Source organism: Nerophis ophidion, linkage group LG02 (assembly GCF_033978795.1).
Source record: "Nerophis ophidion isolate RoL-2023_Sa linkage group LG02, RoL_Noph_v1.0, whole genome shotgun sequence".
Taxonomy (NCBI): domain Eukaryota; kingdom Metazoa; phylum Chordata; class Actinopteri; order Syngnathiformes; family Syngnathidae; genus Nerophis; species Nerophis ophidion.
In genome coordinates, this window is record NC_084612.1 from 75341601 (window position 1) to 75359100 (window position 17500).

Here is a 17500-nt window from a genome sequence, read left to right on the forward strand (position 1 = left end):
TAGAGCTAGAGAGCAATTTTGAGTTTTGGAGTTTGTTTTTTTTCATTACATCGCAATTGTTGCCAGTCCTGATGTGTGTGCCAAGTTTGGTGAGTTTTGAAGCATTTTAAAGGGGTCAAATTACAGCTGAAAGAGGCAAAAATGACATTTTTTAGGAAAATTTGTGCGGGTGTTCTTTAAAGGTGTGTAAAATCCTAACCAGAGCAGTAATCAAAACTCTGTGTATGACTTTTAATCAGAAGGGTTTACTCTCTCTCTCCTGTGCGAGTTTGAAGCCGAAACAACAAACGCACTCAGAGGAGATAACGTTTGAAAAAAGGTGACGGGTTTTTACAAAACTTCTATGTTGAAGGGGTAATTTTTACTTTCCTGTTGATTTTTGCTGCAGGATGTCAATTATTAAAATGTAGGTCTAAGTGAGACCTACATAAAGGTTTTTGTTTCATGTCTGTCCGACATTTCTACCGGAAGTTACAAGCAGTTTTGTCAGTTTTCTCTTCCTAGGAGCAGTTTTTTCTGTGTTTTATTCAAAAATTGCGCTAGAGCTAGAGCGCAATTTTGAGTTTTGGAGTTTGGTGTTTTCATTACATCGCAATTTTTGCCAGTCCTGATGTGTGTGCCAAGTTTGGTGAGTTTTAAAGCATTTTAAGGGGGTCAAATTACAGCTCAAAAAGGCAAAAATTGCATTTTTTGCGAAAATTCTGTTTTGTAGGGGTTTTTGCCAACTTCCTGTTGATTTTTCCCCGAGGATGTACAATTAGGAAATGTAAGTCTAGGTTAGACCTACATAGAGGTTTTAATTTCATGTCTCTTTTATTTTGAAGGGGTAATTTTAATTTTCCTGTTGATTTTTGCTGCAGGATGTCCATTATTAAAATGTAGGTCTAAGTGAGACCTACATAGAGGTTTTTGTTTCATGTCTGTCCGACATTTCTACCAGAAGTTACAAGCAGTTTTGTCTGTTTTCTCTTCCTAGGAGCAGTTTTTTCTGTGTTTTATTCAAAAATTGCGCTAGAGCTAGAGCGCAATTTTGAGTTTTGGAGTTTGGTGTTTTCATTACATCGCAATTTTTGCCAGTCCTGATGTGTGTGCCAAGTTTGGTGAGTTTTGAAGCATTTTAAGGGGGTCAAATTACAGCTCAAAAAGGCAAAAATTGCATTTTTTTTAACGAAAATTTTGTTTTGAAGGGGTTTTTGCCAACTTCCTGTTGATTTTTCCCCGAGGATGTACAATTAGGAAATGTAGGTCTAGGTTAGACCTACATAGAGGTTTTAGTTTCATGTCTCTACGACATTGCTAACGGAAGTTACAAGCAGTCTGTTTTTTTTTTTTTTCCTAGGGGGCGCTAGCGAGCAATTTTAATTTTTGGGGTTTGGTTGCTTTATATGTTCGGAAGGTCCACCGTACCGGGGAGTTTTGAAGCATGTTAAGGGGGTCAAATTACAGCGCATAGGTGCGGAATAAAAAAGAAAGAATAATAAAACGCACAAAGAACAATAGGGTCCTTGCAAAGGACTCCTTTGGAGTCATTTTGCAATGGGCCTGGCGGACCCTAAAAAACACTTGATTCTTACTTCCTCTAGATTTTTCGTCTTGACGACATCGCGGCACAAAAAGCAGAGCGAAGCCACGTCGGACGAATCCAGCTCGTCGGTGATCTTCATCAATGTGTGCCTGTCCATCCCGGTGCCGAAAGGACCCGCCTTCGGGAGAAAAGGGGAAACTTAGAACTGGACCTCAAACGTGAACGATAAATTAGCACAATTTTAGCAATGATAATGTGTCCGGTTTGGTCCAAATGGAACACAAACGCTTATCAGTACATAAGGTGGGCGTGTCCGCAGGCTGGATGGGTCAATACAAATAAAAAGAATGTACAAAATTTCAAGCAATCACAAATAGAAAAGGTGAGGCCTTTAATCCCAGGAACACCATACCTACCGTCAAGCATAGTGGGGGTAGTAGTATTATGCTCTGGTCCTGTTTTTGCCATTTACAGAGAGTAAATGGGCCGATGAAAAAGGAGGATTACCTCCAAATTCTTCAGGACAACCTAAAATCATCCAACAGGCATACTTGCCAACCTTGAGACCTCCCAAGCCCTGCGATGAGGTGGCGACTTGTCCAGGGTGTACCCTGCCTTCTGCCCGATTGAAGCTGAGATAGGCGCCAGCACTCCCCGCGACCCCAAAAGGGAATAAGCGGTAGAAAATGCATGGATGGATGGAGACCTCCCAATTTGGGAGTTGGGGGGTGGGTGTTGATGTGGTAGTTGGGGTGGGCGGGTGTTGTTTTAAGTATTTCTTATAATAATAATAGTAATAATAATAATAGATTTTATTTGTAAAAAAAAAAAAATTTTTTACATTGAGCAAACAACCTCAAAGTGCTACAGTGTATTAAAAAAAAAATTGGGGGGTGGGGGGGAATCAATAATGAAAAGATAATAGAAATAAATAAAATATAAATATCTAGAACAGCCTAATAGCTAGAACTAGTATGCATGTATTCATAAAAAGTTCTATTTTATTTTTTTATTTTTTTTAAAGAAGGGTTTTTAAGCCTTTTTTAAAAGCATTCACAGTCTGAGGTGCCCTCAGGTGGTCAGGGAGAGCGTTCCACAGAGGGGGTTGGGTTTGTTTTCAGGTAGAGTTGAGTGTCATCGGCATAGATATATATATATCATGAATGTGTATATCCGTTCAGCCACCGTGTTCAATGGAGAAGTCTGATCTGCAAAATGTCCAGGCAGCATACCCCCTTCCCCTTCGAGCTGTCCTGGATGAACTGAAATTATTTTTTTCCCCGATCACTTTGGAACTTGCAAGCGTACTTCTTCTTCTTGCTCGTCGTCGCCACGTCGCTTCTTCCTTCTTCTTTCTTTGTTTTTGGACATTACTACTTGCCGCGGTTTTGAAGCAATGCATGACGGGAAATCGGATGTTTGTGTGTCAGTTTATTAACGTGCCGGCTGATGTGGGATCTGAGCCGAGGATGTCGTTGTGGCTCGTGCAGCCCTTTGAGACACATGTGATTTAGGGCTATATAAGTAAACTTTGATTGATTGATTGATTGATGATGCTATATCAACATACTGAGCCGGTGAGCTGCTGCATCACCTCTAAATTGGTGAAATTTAATTCTCAATTCTAAAACGGGCTTGTCACTTATGTAGTAGACTGTTGTGGACATAAACCAAGAAATTATCAATTTAGACAGCCAACTTAGATCTAGATACAGCGAGAAAGACACGCCTAAATTATGAGGATTATGATTAATTCTTCATCTAAAACAAGAATATATAAACATCCCGCTAGTCGTCATCCCAGTGAGAGCAGACATTGCACAGTAAGTGATTGTCTTATTATCTTTATAGTGTGCATTTCTTGTTGAGCACTTAGAAATAAGGCTATTTGCTAAAGCTCGTAATTCATCCTCCTTATACTCAGCCTCAAAAATACAAGCTTCTGGATAATCATTTGTTCCAACCTGCGTGAGGATTATGATTAATTCTTCATCTAAAAAAGGAATATACAAACTTGCCGCTAGTTGCAGACATTGCACAGTAAGTGATTGTCTTATTATGTTTATCGTGTGCATTTCTTGTTTAGTACTTAGAAAAATGGCTACTTGCCCGATCTGTTCATCACACAGCTTCTAAAGCTCGTAACTCATCCTCCTCATACTCAGCCTCAAAAATACAAGCTTCTGGATAATCATTTGTTCCAACCTGTGTGAGGATTATGATTAATTCTTCATCTAAAAAAGGAATATATAAACTTGCTGCTACTTGCAGACATTGCACAGTAAGTGATTGTTGTATTATGTTTATCGTGTGCATTTCTTGTTTCGTACTTACAAAAACGGCTACTTGCTGGATCTGTTTATCACACAGCTTCTAAAGCTCGTAACTCATCCTCCTTATACTCAGCCTCAAAAATACAAGCTTCTGGATAATCATTTGTTCCAACCTGCGTTCGGATTATGATTAATTCTTCATCTAAAAAAGGAATATATAAACTTGCTGCTAGTTGCAGACATTGCACAGTAAGTGATTGTTGTATTATGTTTATTGTGTGCATTTCTTGTTTCGTACTTACAAAAACGGCTACTTGCTGGATCTGTTCATCACACAGCTTCTAAAGCTTGTAACTCATCCTCCTTATACTCAGCCTCAAAAATACAAGCTTCTGGATAATCATTTGTTCCAACCTGCGTGACGATTATGATTAATTCTTCATCTAAAAAAGGAATATATAAACTTGCCGCTAGTTGCAGACATTGCACAGTAAGTGATTGTCTTATTATGTTTATAGTGTGCATTTCTTGTGTAGCAAATTAGAAATACGGCTACTAGCTGGATCTGTTCATCACACAGCTTCTTAAGCTCGTAACTCATCCTCCTCATACTCAGCCTCAAAAATACAAGCTTCTGGATAATCATTTGTTCCAACCTGTGTGAGGATTATGATTAATTCTTCATCTAAAAAAGGAATATATAAACTTGCCGCTAGTTGCAGACATTGCACAGTAAGTGATTGTTGTATTATGTTTATTGTGTGCATTTCTTGTTTAGCACTTAGAAATAGGGCTACTAGCTGTATCTGTTTATCATACAGCTTCTAAAGCTTGTAACTCATCCTCCTTATACTCAGCCTCAAAAATACAAGCTTCTGGATAATCATTTGTTCCAACCTGCGTGAGGATTATGATTAATTCTTCATCTAAAAAAGGAATATATAAACTTGCTGCTAGTTGCAGACATTGCACAGTAAGTGATTGTTGTATTATGTTTATCGTGTGCATTTCTTGTTTAGCACTTACAAATAGGGCTACTAGCTGGATCTGTTTATCATAAAGCTTCTAAAGCTTGTAACTCATCCTCCTTATACTCAGCCTCAAAAATACAAGCTTCTGGATAATCATTTGTTCCAACCTGTGTGAGGATTATGATTAATTCTTCATCTAAAAAAGGAATATATAAACTTGCTGCTAGTTGCAGACATTGCACAGTAAGTGATTGTTGTATTATGTTTATCGTGTGCATTTCTTGTTTAGCACTAACAAATAGGGCTACTAGCTGGATCTGTTTATCACACAGCTTCTAAAGCTTGTAACTCATCCTCCTTATACTCAGCCTCAAAAATACAAGCTTCTGGATAATCATTTGTTCCAACCTGCGTTCGGATTATGATTAATTCTTCATCTAAAAAAGGAATATATAAACTTGCTGCTAGTTGCAGACATTGCACAGTAAGTGATTGTTGTATTATGTTTATCGTGTGCATTTCTTGTTTCGTACTTACAAAAACGGCTACTTGCTGGATCTGTTTATCACACAGCTTCTAAAGCTCGTAACTCATCCTCCTTATACTCAGCCTCAAAAATACAAGCTTCTGGATAATCATTTGTTCCAACCTGCGTTCGGATTATGATTAATTCTTCATCTAAAAAAGGAATATATAAACTTGCCGCTAGTTGCAGACATTGCACAGTAAGTGATTGTCTTATTATGTTTATCGTGTGCATTTCTTGTTTAGCACTTACAAATAGGGCTACTAGCTGGATCTGTTTATCATACAGCTTCTTAAGCTCGTAACTCATCCTCCTTATACTCAGCCTCAAAAATACAAGCTTCTGGATAATCATTTGTTCCAACCTGCGTTCGGATTATGATTAATTCTTCATCTAAAAAAGGAATATATAAACTTGCTGCTAGTTGCAGACATTGCACAGTAAGTGATTGTTGTATTATGTTTATTGTGTGCATTTCTTGTTTAGTACTTAGAAAAATGGCTACTTGCCCGATCTGTTTATCACACAGCTTCTAAAGCTCGTAACTCATCCTCCTTATACTCAGCCTCAAAAATACAAGCTTCTGGATAATCATTTGTTCCAACCTGCGTTCGGATTATGATTAATTCTTCATCTAAAAAAGGAATACATAAACTTGCCGCTAGTTGCAGACATTGCACAGTAAGTGATTGTTGTATTATGTTTATCGTGTGCATTTCTTGTTTCGTACTTACAAAAACGGCTACTTGCTGGATCTGTTTATCACACAGCTTCTAAAGCTCGTAACTCATCCTCCTTATACTCAGCCTCAAAAATACAAGCTTCTGGATAATCATTTGTTCCAACCTGCGTTCGGATTATGATTAATTCTTCATCTAAAAAAGGATTATATAAACTTGCCGCTAGTTGCAAACATTGCACAGTAAGTGATTGTCTTATTATGTTTATAGTGTGCATTTCTTGTGTAGCGAATTAGAAATACGGCTACTAGCTGGATCTGTTTATCATACAGCTTCTAAAGCTTGTAACTCATCCTCCTTATACTCAGCCTCAAAAATACAAGCTTCTGGATAATCATTTGTTCCAACCTGCGTTCGGATTATGATTAATTCTTCATCTAAAAAAGGAATATATAAACTTGCTGCTAGTTGCAGACATTGCACAGTAAGTGATTGTTGTATTATGTTTATTGTGTGCATTTCTCGTTTAGCACTTAGAAATAGCTTATAAAGCTTGTAACTCATCCTCCATATACTCGGCCTCAAAAATACAAGCTTCTGGATAATCATTTGTTCCAAAGTAGCCTTTGTTGTCTCTCAAGAAGTCTGCCGTAGATAGTAGTGGGAGTTGTTGTGTTTGAAGGAAATAGCAAGCGTTTTGACGTGTTTGTGAAAATAAGCAAAATGTGTAAATTGTATATGTTATTATGAATATACCCGTTACTATATGCATGTATATAAAGTATTGATGGACGTTGTTTTTTTAAGAGCGCTTTAATGGCGGAACAGGGTGATATCCAGTCCCTTTATTGTTACCTGACTTTTGCTATTGTTTATTTAGTATTTAGAATGCAGGGGGGGGGGGGGGAAGGAAATCATATGTGATCTTGTCTCACATAATGATTGTTAATGGTAAGCAAAATTCCCCTTTAAGGTTGTTTTTACCTGCTTCCTCCCATCCAGCCGGTGGACACACCCACCCCCGCTTAAGTCTGGCAAAAGTGCTTAAGTCTGGAATGAAGGTGTGTCCATTAGTCATGAGACGGACTTTGACCTATTTTTTTTTCCTGACTGTGTTAAAAACCGTGGAGAGACGAGTTTTCTCAACACACGTGAATGTCAATGAAATCCGTGAAAAAGATTTTGAATTTGAAAGGGTCGTACGCTACAACAGCTTCTTCTTCCTGGCGGGATTTGAATAATAATCTGTAGCTTAAACTGGTTTTTTCTTGTTATTACATACACTTGTAAAGGACATAAAGTCATGGTTGTCTTGAGTTTCCCATCATTTCTCATTTTTTGCGACATCACCTGTGGCATCGAACAGAAACTAGACTGCGAGAAAGAATGAACAAGGAAGGCAGGCTTAAATACAGGAACGTAATCACAAGGCAGGTGCGCGTCAAAAACAAGATGCGGGTGACACTAATACGGGACTATGGCAACGGAAACAAAACAGGAAGTGCCACCAGGAACTAAGGAAGTCAAATAACAAAACAGGATACAAAGACGGAACAAAAACAGAATATGACAAACGCACCGGTTCCGTTGGCAGCAAAACAGGCCCGGAGCATTATACTACCACCACCATGCTTGACGGTAGGCATTGTGTTCCTGGGATTAAAGGCCTCATCTTTTCTCCTCCAAACATATTGCTGGGCATTGTGGCCAAAAGCTCCATTTTTGTTTCATCCGACCACAGAACTTTCCTCTTATCTTTGTCCATGTGACATTTTCAGTAGACCCATAATAAATTCATAAAAGAACCAAACTTCATGGACGCTTTTTACTGACCAACAAGTATGTGCTCCCATCACTCTATCACAAAAAATAAGAGTTGTAGAACTTAAGATGTGACTTTGAGGTTTTACTACTTACTACCACGGTCTAGCTCCATCCTATCTTGCCGATTGTATTGCACCATATGTCCCGGCAAGAAATCTGCCTTCAAAAGACTCCGGCTTGTTAGTGATTCCTAAAGTCCAAAAAAAGTCTGCGGGCTATAGAGCGTTTTCCGTTCGGGCTCCAGTACTCTGGAATGCCCTCCCGGTAACAGTTCGAGATGCTACCTCAGTAGAAGCATTTAAGTCTCACCTTAAAACTCATTTGTATACTCTAGCTTTTAAATAGACTCCCTTTTTAGACCAGTTGATCTGCCGTTTCTTTTCTTTTTCTCCTAATGGAGACGTCAAAGAAGAATGCTGTTGGTGGAAAGCGGTGTTTTGCAGCTGTCTTTGGCAACCGAAACACAGCCGGTGTTTCTTTGTTTGTTGTGAAACTTTAACACAGAGCGGTCAAGCGAACATGTTTCTCTAAGTACAACCAGCAAGTTTTTGGATGGGAAAATTATGGTATTAAGTCAGCTCTTACCAGAGACTTCAGTGGATTATGGGACCTCCTCCTGTAGCTGTCAAAAAGGCAGGTGTGATCTTGGCTCCTCTGCTTCTCTCAGAGACACTGGCGTTCACCGCAGCTTTCCGACTTTCAGGTATGACTTTATAATCTGACTAAAACACTATCAACACAATAATCAGATAAGGGATTTTCGAGAATTATCCTAGTAAATGTGTCTAATAACATCTGTATCGCTCCCACTGCCGTCGCCTTTTTTCTTTCTTTCTAGTGCTTCACTCTCACTTTCCTCATCCACGAATATTTCATCCTCGCTCAAATTAATGGGGAAATCGTCGCTTTCTCGGTCCGAATCGCTCTAGCTGTTGGTGGCCATGATTGTAAACAATGTTCAGATGTGAGGAGCTCCACAACCCGTGACGTCACGCGCACATCGTCTGCTACTTCCGGTACAGGCAAGGCTTTTTTAGTAGCGACCAAAAGTTGCCAACTTTATCGTGGATGTTCTCTACTAAATCCTTTCAGCAAAAATATGGCAATATGGCGAAATGATCAAGTATGACACATAGAATGGACCTGCTATCCCCGTTTGAATAAGAAAATCAAATTTCAGTAGGCATCTAACACAGAGCGGTCAAGCGAACATGTTTCTCTATGTACAACCAGCAAGTTTTTGGATGGGAAAATTGTGATATTAAGTCGGCTCTTACCGGAGACTTGAGCGGATTATGCGACCTACTGCAGCAGCTCCATTTTCCCTCCGAGACACCGGCGTTGACCGCAGCCATCCGACTTTCAGGTATGACTTTATAATTTCACTAAAACACTATTAACACAATAATCAGATAAGGGATTTTCGAGAATTATCCTAGTAAATGTGTCTGATTACATCTGTATCGCTCCCACTTCCACCGCCTGGAGACGTCGCCTTTTCTTTTTTTAGTGCTTCACTCTAACTTTCCTCATCCACAAATCTTTCATCCTTGCTCAAAATAATGGGGAAATCGTCGCTTTCTCGGTCCGAATCGCTCTCGCTGCTGGTGGCCATGATTGTAAACAATGTTCAGATGTGAGGAGCTCCACAACCCATGACGTCACGCGCACATCGTCTGCTACTTCCGGTACAGGCAAGGCTTTTTTTATTAGCGGCCAAAAGTTGCGAACTTTATCCTCGATGTTCTCTACTAAATCCTTTCAGCAAAAATATGGCAATATGGCGAAATGATGAAGTATGACACATAGAATGGAGCTGCTATCCCCGTTTAAATAAGAATATCTAATTTCAATAGGCCTTTAACACAGAGCGGTCAAGCGAACATGTTTCTCTACGTCAACCAGCAAGTTTTTGGATGGGAAAATTGTGATATTAAGTTGGCTCTTACCGGAGACTTGAGCGGATTATGCGACCTACTGCAGCAGCTCCATTTTCCCTCCGAGACACTGGCGTTGACCGCAGCCATCCGACTTTCAGGTATGACTTTATAATTTCACTAAAACACTATTAACACAATAATCAGATAAGGGATTTTCGAGGCGTATCCTAGTAAATGTGTCTAATTACATCTGTATCGCTCCCACTTCCACCGCCTGGAGACGTCGCCTTTTCTTTTTTTAGTGCTTCACTCTAACTTTCCTCATCCACAAATCTTTCATCCTTGCTCAAAATAATGGGGAAATCGTCGCTTTCTCGGTCCGAATCGCTCTCGCTGCTGGTGGCCATGATTGTAAACAATGTTCAGATGTGAGGAGCTCCACAACCCGTGACGTCACGCGCACATCGTCTGCTACTTCCGGTACAGGCAAGGCTTTTTTTTATTAGCGACCAAAAGTTGCGAATTTTATCGTGGATGTTCTCTACTAAATCATTTCAGCCAAAATATGGCAATATGGCGAAATGATCAAGTATGACACATAGAATGGACCTGCTATTAGGCCTTTAAGCTTGTTTTTTCTTATTATAACCACAGTCGTGGACAAAAGTTGACATTGTCCCATTTACTCTCTGCAAAGCACTAGTTCCGTTGGCAGCAAAACAGGCCCAGAGCATGATACTACCACCACCATGCTTGACGGTAGGTTTAGTGTTCCTGGGATTAAAAAGCTCACATATTGCTGGGTATTGTGGCCAAACAGCTCCATTTTTATTTCATCTGACCACAGAATTTTCTTCTAGAAGGTCTTTTCTTTGTCACATTTTCAGTAACCCATAATAAATCCATAAAAGAACCAAACTTCATGAATGTTTTTTTTTTTTTTTTGGGACCAACAAGTATTTGCTCCAATCACTCAAAAAATAAAAGAGTTGTAGAAATGATCGGAAACTGAAGACAGCCATGACGTTATGTTCTTTACAAGTGTATGTAAACTTTTGACCATATGATAGGAGTCAACAAGCACAAAAAACAGACTCCCGGGTTTTGGGTTACGTGATGACGTCATTCACTTCGCCTAGTCTGACGTCAGAGTGACGAAGCACAAATATCCACCCATAAGGTTTGTTTCGCTCAAATATGATGTAATCATCAAATTAGTCACTCATAATTAGTCGAATTATAGAAATTATATAAATGAAAAGTTGTTGAAAGTTAGTGAAACGTTGCCGTACTCACTCAAGTTGGAGTTAATTCATCGACGACGTGTCTCTTTACTCCCGATTCAGGACACAAATGTACTCAATGTTGTCTTCGTACAGGAATAAACTTACTTTTGGAAGCTTATTTAAGTTATTTAAGTCAGGTAAACGTCGACTGTCAAACTTTACGTGAACTCTGTGCTCGCCGGATGCTAGTTTCACTTTGAAAGCGGAAATGCTATTCGTTTTTGTTGCCAGGTGTCAAATGGCAACACTATCGGACCAAAAGTTTAAACTAACGTATATTGGTCCTAATAATCGCAAATATTCGTTTTTTTGTTGCTCAAAACGAGCGTTTACAGTATATAATTACCATAGGGCAGGGATCAGCAACCTTTTTAAAACCAAAAGCTACTTTTTGGGGTTCTGATTAATGCGAAGAGCTACCAGTTTGATACACACTTAAATACATTGCCAGAAATAGCCAATTTGCTCAATTTACATTTATAAATAAATCTATATATATATATATATATATATATATATATATAAAAAAAATGGATATTTCTTTCTGTCATTCCGTCGTACATTTTTTTTTCCTTTTTACGGAAGTTTTTTTGTATTTCCTTGAATTGCCGCCGGGGCGCTAATTAATTTAAAACCTATTCTCACTCCTGCGCTTACCAAAGGCATGCATGCGCTAATTATTATAAAACCTCTTCTCACTCCGACACTTACCAAAAGCATGCAGTAAAAATTTGAGTGTGAAGTAAGCTCGGACTTTAAATCCAACTGAATAGCTCTTAATCTTCTTCCCTTTATGCGATTTCAAATTACCGGTATTGAAATCAGCCTCCTCCATTTTGAAAATGATGACACTCGTGACGTCACGAGTTGGACCCGGCGGGAATACTAAGCATGCGCTAATTATTTTGCGAAGCGAGTTTGACCCAGCGGCAATTCAAGGAAATACGGTATGCATAAAAAAATGGGTATTTCTGTCTGTCATTCCGTCGTACATTTTTTTTTCCTTTTTACGGAAGGTTTTTTTGTAGAGAATAAATGATGCAAAAAACACTTAATTGAACGGTTTAAAAGAGGAGAAAACAGGAAAAAAATGAACATTTAATTTTGAAACATAGTTTAATTCAATTTCGACTCTTTAAAATTCAAATTTCAACCGAAAAAAACTAGCTAATTCAAATCTTTTTGAAAAAATAATAAAAAAAGAATTTATGAAACATCATTAGTAATTTTTCCTGATTAAAATTAATTTTAGAGTTTTGATGACATGTTTTAAATAGGTTAATAGATTTTCCAGAACAAAAATTTTAAACGAAATTCAAAAGACTTTGAAATAAGATTTAAATTTGATTCTACAGATTTTCTAGATTTGCCAGAATTTTTTTATTTTTATTTTAATCACAATAAGTTTCAAGAAATATTTCACAAATATTTTTGGGCGGAAAAACAGAAGCTAAAATGAAGAATTAAATTAAAATGTATTTATTATTCTTAACAATAAAAAAAAAAAATACTTGAACATTGATTTAAATTGTCAGGAAAGAAGAGGAAGGAATTTAAAAGGTAAAAAAGTATGTGTGTTTAAAAATCCTAAAATCATTTTTAAGGTTGTATTTTTTTCCTCTAAAATTGTCTTTCTGAAAGTTATAAGAAGCAAAGTAAAAAAATAAATGAATTTATTTAAACAAGTGAAGACCAAGTCTTTAAAATATTTTCTTGGATTTTCAAATTCTATTTGAGTTTTGTCTCTCTTAGAATTAAAAATGTCGAGCAAAGCGAGACCGGCTTGCTAGTAAATAAATAAAATTTAAAAAATTGAGGCAGCTCACTGGTAAGTGCTGCTATTTGAGCTATTTTTTTTTACAATTACTTTTTAAAGTAAAATAAACAGCGTCCCTACTCTGCTATGAGAAAAATGCGGTTAATTAGTTTTAGCGTATTGCCTTATAGTAAAGGGGTCGGATTATCGTACATTATCCCGGGAGGGACAAGCGGTAGAAAATGAATGGATGGATTTTGTACTTTTGTCCTTTTTGTCCATAGATATCGTACAATTCTTGTACGTCTGGCAACGCGGTGCCGACTCACCAGTAAGAAACGCAGCGCTGGTTGTTTAAAATGACGTCACACATTTATAAGGGATTGACAAAAACACGAAATAACATCTATGGACCTATAAAAGAACAGAATAAGTAATTTATTCGGACATGAAATGGTAAGAAACGGTTTAATTTACATCGTCTGAGCGTTGTGAAACTGCACATGCGCAACATTGTGTTCTTGACAGGGAAATCGTTCTTATGACTCCGCGCATGCGCACTCTATTTGGACTATTTCCACATTTCATTAAAAAAAAAAAAGTGTTTGGCAGTGGATCAATGTTTCATAAATAATTGTTTTAAATCAATGGCATCCGGTGAATATCATCATTTTATTTTTTGAAAACACATTTACATGTACAAGTTGGTATATTTTGTAAAATGTTGCCCTCTAGTGTCAGGTTTTAGAAATGCGTTTTGAAATGAACATCCACTTCAGGGACAAATGGAAAAAAAACAGGGTTCAGATTCCAATTTATGTATACGTCCCTGAAGTAGCCTATGAGGGTCTATAATAAAGTTAAAAACAGGTCATTTCCGGTTAAGTTATAGTGAGTAAAGTCTTAAAATTAATATTCATAAAAAAATATTACAAACTGAATACAGTAGGGAAGGTATTCATATGGCCCCATTTTTGTGGATCATGTGTAAGAATTTGCAATGCAGTCCGCTGAAAATGAAGGAAAGCGCCCCTCTACATAGAGACTGACGTGGTTGTGAAAGTTAGAACATTTTGTAAAAGTTTGCCCTCTTGTGCCAGGTTTTAGAATTGTGTTTTGAAATCAAAATCCACTTCAGGGACAAATGGGGAAAAAAAGGAGTTTCAGATTCCAGTTTTTTAATGTCCCTGAAGTATCCTGCTTTTGGGAATTAATGAGGGTCTATGATAAAGTTAAAAACAGGTAATTTCCGGTAAAATAAGTTGAGTCAAGTTTTTAAAAGGAATATTCATTAAAAAAACATTTTAAATTTAATACAGTAGGGAAGGCATTAATTTGGCCTCATCCTTGTGGATCATGTGTACGATTTTGCAATGCAGTTTGCTGAAAATGAAGGAAAGGGCCACTCTACATTGTGAAAGTTAGAACATTTTGTAAAATGTTGCCCTCTAGTGCCAGGTTTTAGAAATGCATTTTGAAATCAACATCCACTTCAGGGACAAATGGGAAAAAAAGGAGTTTCAGATTCCAATTTTTTAATGTCCATGAAGTATCCTACTGTTGTGAATTAATGAGGGTCTATAATAAATTCTACATAAGGTAATTCCAGGTATAGTGAGTCAAGTCTTAAATTATTATTCTTTAAAAACAAATTGAATACAGTAGAGAAGGCATTAATTTGGCCTTATCCTTGTGGATCATTTGCAAGATTTTGCAATGCAGTCCGCTGAAAATGAAGGAAAGCGCCACTCTACATAGCAACTGACACTTTTGTCCAAGTTAGAATATTTTGTAAAAGGCTGCCCTCTTTTGCCTGGTTTTAGAAATGCATTTTTAAATGAATATCCACTTCAGGGACAAATGGGAAAAAAGGAGTTTCAGATTCCAATTTTTTATTGTCCCTGAAGTATCCTACTGTTGGGAATTAATGAGGGTCTATGATAAAGTTAAAAACAGGTAATTTCCGGTAAAATAAGTTGAGTCAAGTTTTTAAAAGGAATATTCATTAAAAAAACATTTTAAATTTAATACAGTAGGGAAGGCATTAATTTGGCCTCATCCTTGTGGATCATGTGTACGATTTTGCAATGCAGTTTGCTGAAAATGAAGGAAAGGGCCACTCTACATTGTGAAAGTTAGAACATTTTGTAAAATGTTGCCCTCTAGTGCCAGGTTTTAGAAATGCATTTTGAAATCAACATCCACTTCAGGGACAAATGGGGAAAAAAAGGAGTTTCAGATTCCAATTTTTTAATGTCCCTGAAGTATCCTACTGTTGTGAATTAATGAGGGTCTATAATAAATTCTACATAAGGTAATTCCAGGTATAGTGAGTCAAGTCTTAAATTATTATTCTTTAAAAACAAATTGAATACAGTAGAGAAGGCATTAATTTGGCCTTATCCTTGTGGATCATTTGCAAGATTTTGCAATGCAGTCCGCTGAAAATGAAGGAAAGCGCCACTCTACATAGCAACTGACACTTTTGTCCAAGTTAGAATATTTTGTAAAAGGTTGCCCTCTTTTGCCTGGTTTTAGAAATGCATTTTTAAATGAATATCCACTTCAGGGACAAATGGGAAAAAAGGAGTTTCAGATTCCAATTTTTTATTGTCCCTGAAGTATCCTACTGTTGGGAATTAATGAGCGTCTATAATAAACTCAACAGAAGGTAATTCTCGGTATAGTGAGTCAAGTCTTAAATCGATATTCATAAATAAAACAATTGAATAGAGTAGAGAATGTATTCATATGGCCCCATTCTTATGGATTATGTATAAGATTTTGCAATGCGGCCTGCTGAAAATGAAGGAAAGCGCCACTCTACATAGCAACTGACGCTGTTGTCAAAGTTAAAATCGCCACAAAAAAACACTGTAAGCAAGTCAAGACCCTACCGCCATCTGGAGCTACAGTGAATAGTGCACGCTCCAAATTCGTCACGTTTCATGTGTCGGGTAAACTGCGACATATGGGGCCATGTGAATCCCCTTCCTCCTGTACGTACACCGACATAAACAAACTGCAAAAAACAAGCTTTAATACTGATAACAAGTGTGTGAATTCATTAGTTGCTGTTACAAATTGAATTTCTAGGTGTAAGCACAGCTTCATGTGAACAGTGAGTCATAATAAACAGACTAAAGAACATCATGTCATGGCTGTGTTTGAGGTTCCAATCATTTCTACAACTCATATTTTTTCCAAGTTTGGAGGTAACCCTCCTTTTTCATTGTCCCATTTACTCTCTATAAGGCAGCAGTACCATTGGCACCAAAACAGGCCCAGAGCATAATATGACCACCACCATGCTTGACGGTAGGAATAGTGTTCCTGGGATTAAAGGCCTCATCTTTTCTCCTCCAAACATATAGCTGGGTATTGGGGCCAAACAGCTTCATTTTTGTTTCATCTGACCACAGAACTTTCCTCCAGGTCTATCTTTGTCAGATGAAACAAAAGTTGGGCTGTTTGGCCACAACTGGCTTCTCTGGATGTTGTTGATAAATGGCTTTCGCTTTGCATAGTAGAGCTTTAACTTGCACTTACAGATGTAGCGATGAACTGTATTTAGTGACAGTGGATTTCTGAAGTGTTCCTGAGCCCATGTGGTGATATCCTTTAGAGATTGATGTTGGTTTTTGATACAGTGCCGCCTGAGGGATCAAAGGTCACGGTCATTCAATGTTGGTTTCTGGTCATGCCGCTTACGTGGAGTGATTTCTCCAGATTCTCTGTACCTTTTGATGATATTATGGAGCGTGGATGTTGAAATCCCTACAGGAAGAAGGCGAAATTTACTACTCGAAGACTTAGCCCTGTCAAAACCGCTACCGGCCGGGTTAGTTTAATAAATTGCGGTATGATGTGACGTCACGCATTGTAGAGGACATTTTGTTCAAGCATCCTAAGTCGTCTGTTTTTATCGCATAATTCCACAGTATTATGGACATCCGTGTTGCTGAATCTTTTGCAATTTGTTCAATGAACAATGGAGACGTCAAAGAAGAAAGCCGTAGGTGGGAAGCGGTGTATTGCGGCTGCCTTTAGCAACACAAACACAGCCGGTGTTTCATTGTTTACATTCCCAAAAGATGACGGTGAAGCTTTACTATGGAACAGAGCGGTCAAGCGAACATGGTTCCCTGCCACATGTCAACCGGCAGGTTTTGGTGAGAAAATTGTGGTAATAAGTCGGCTCTTACCGTAGACATGAGCGGAGCTTGCGTCGTTTCTTGTGCACCTGTTAAAGAGGCAGCTGCGGACTCTCTTGCCTCCTCCGACCGGCCGCCCCCGAACGTGGGATGCTTCCACCGTGGAGAGGGGTAAAAAAAACAGCTCAGCCCGGCCCCAACGGCTGCCTTCGCTTCGCCTCGTCGAGAAACGCGGCTTCCCTCAGAGACACTGGCGGTCACCACACCCGTGGCCACACCCCTCCGACTTTCAGGTACCATATAATCTCACTAAAACACTAGTAACACAATAAGGAGATAAGGGATTTTCCAGAATTGTCCTAGTAAATTTGTCTAATAACATCTGAATCGCTCTGGCGTCTAGTTTTTATTTATTTATTAAAAAAAAAAAAAATTCTAGTCCATCACTCTCACTTTCCTCATCCACGAATCTTTCATCCTTGCTCAAATTAATGGGGAAACCGTCGCTTTCTCGGTCCGAATCACTCTCGCTGCTGGTGGCCATGATTGTAAACAATGTTCAGATGTGAGGAGCTCCACAACCCGTGATGTCACGCGCACATCGTCTGCTACTTCCGGTACAGGC

At 38.3% G+C, this 17500-nt stretch overlaps 2 protein-coding genes across 7 annotated transcripts in view; both read right to left on the reverse strand.

Moving 5' to 3' along the window:
- casp8 (caspase 8, apoptosis-related cysteine peptidase) overlaps positions 1-11183 on the reverse strand; it is a 22228-nt gene extending 11045 nt beyond the window's left edge. The window contains exons 1-3 of one of the 4 annotated variants that reach the window (XM_061891071.1): positions 10976-11183; positions 8385-8529; positions 1575-1703 (exon numbers count right to left, since the gene is read on the reverse strand). In XM_061891071.1, the coding sequence (XP_061747055.1) occupies positions 1575-1682 (108 nt within the window). In that variant the 5' untranslated portion in view covers positions 1683-1703; positions 8385-8529; positions 10976-11183. The remainder of the gene's footprint in view (positions 1-1574; positions 1704-8384; positions 8530-10975) is intronic. The other 3 variants (XM_061891076.1, XM_061891067.1, XM_061891085.1) reach the window with 3 other exon arrangements.
- Positions 11184-13374: 2191 nt separating this feature from the next.
- catip (ciliogenesis associated TTC17 interacting protein) overlaps positions 13375-17500 on the reverse strand; it is a 33771-nt gene continuing 29645 nt past the window's right edge. For all 3 annotated transcript variants that reach the window (XM_061891096.1, XM_061891115.1, XM_061891105.1), the window contains one exon: positions 13375-17500. This exon is cut by the window's right edge and continues 2172 nt beyond it. The gene's annotated coding sequence lies outside the window, so the exon portion shown is untranslated.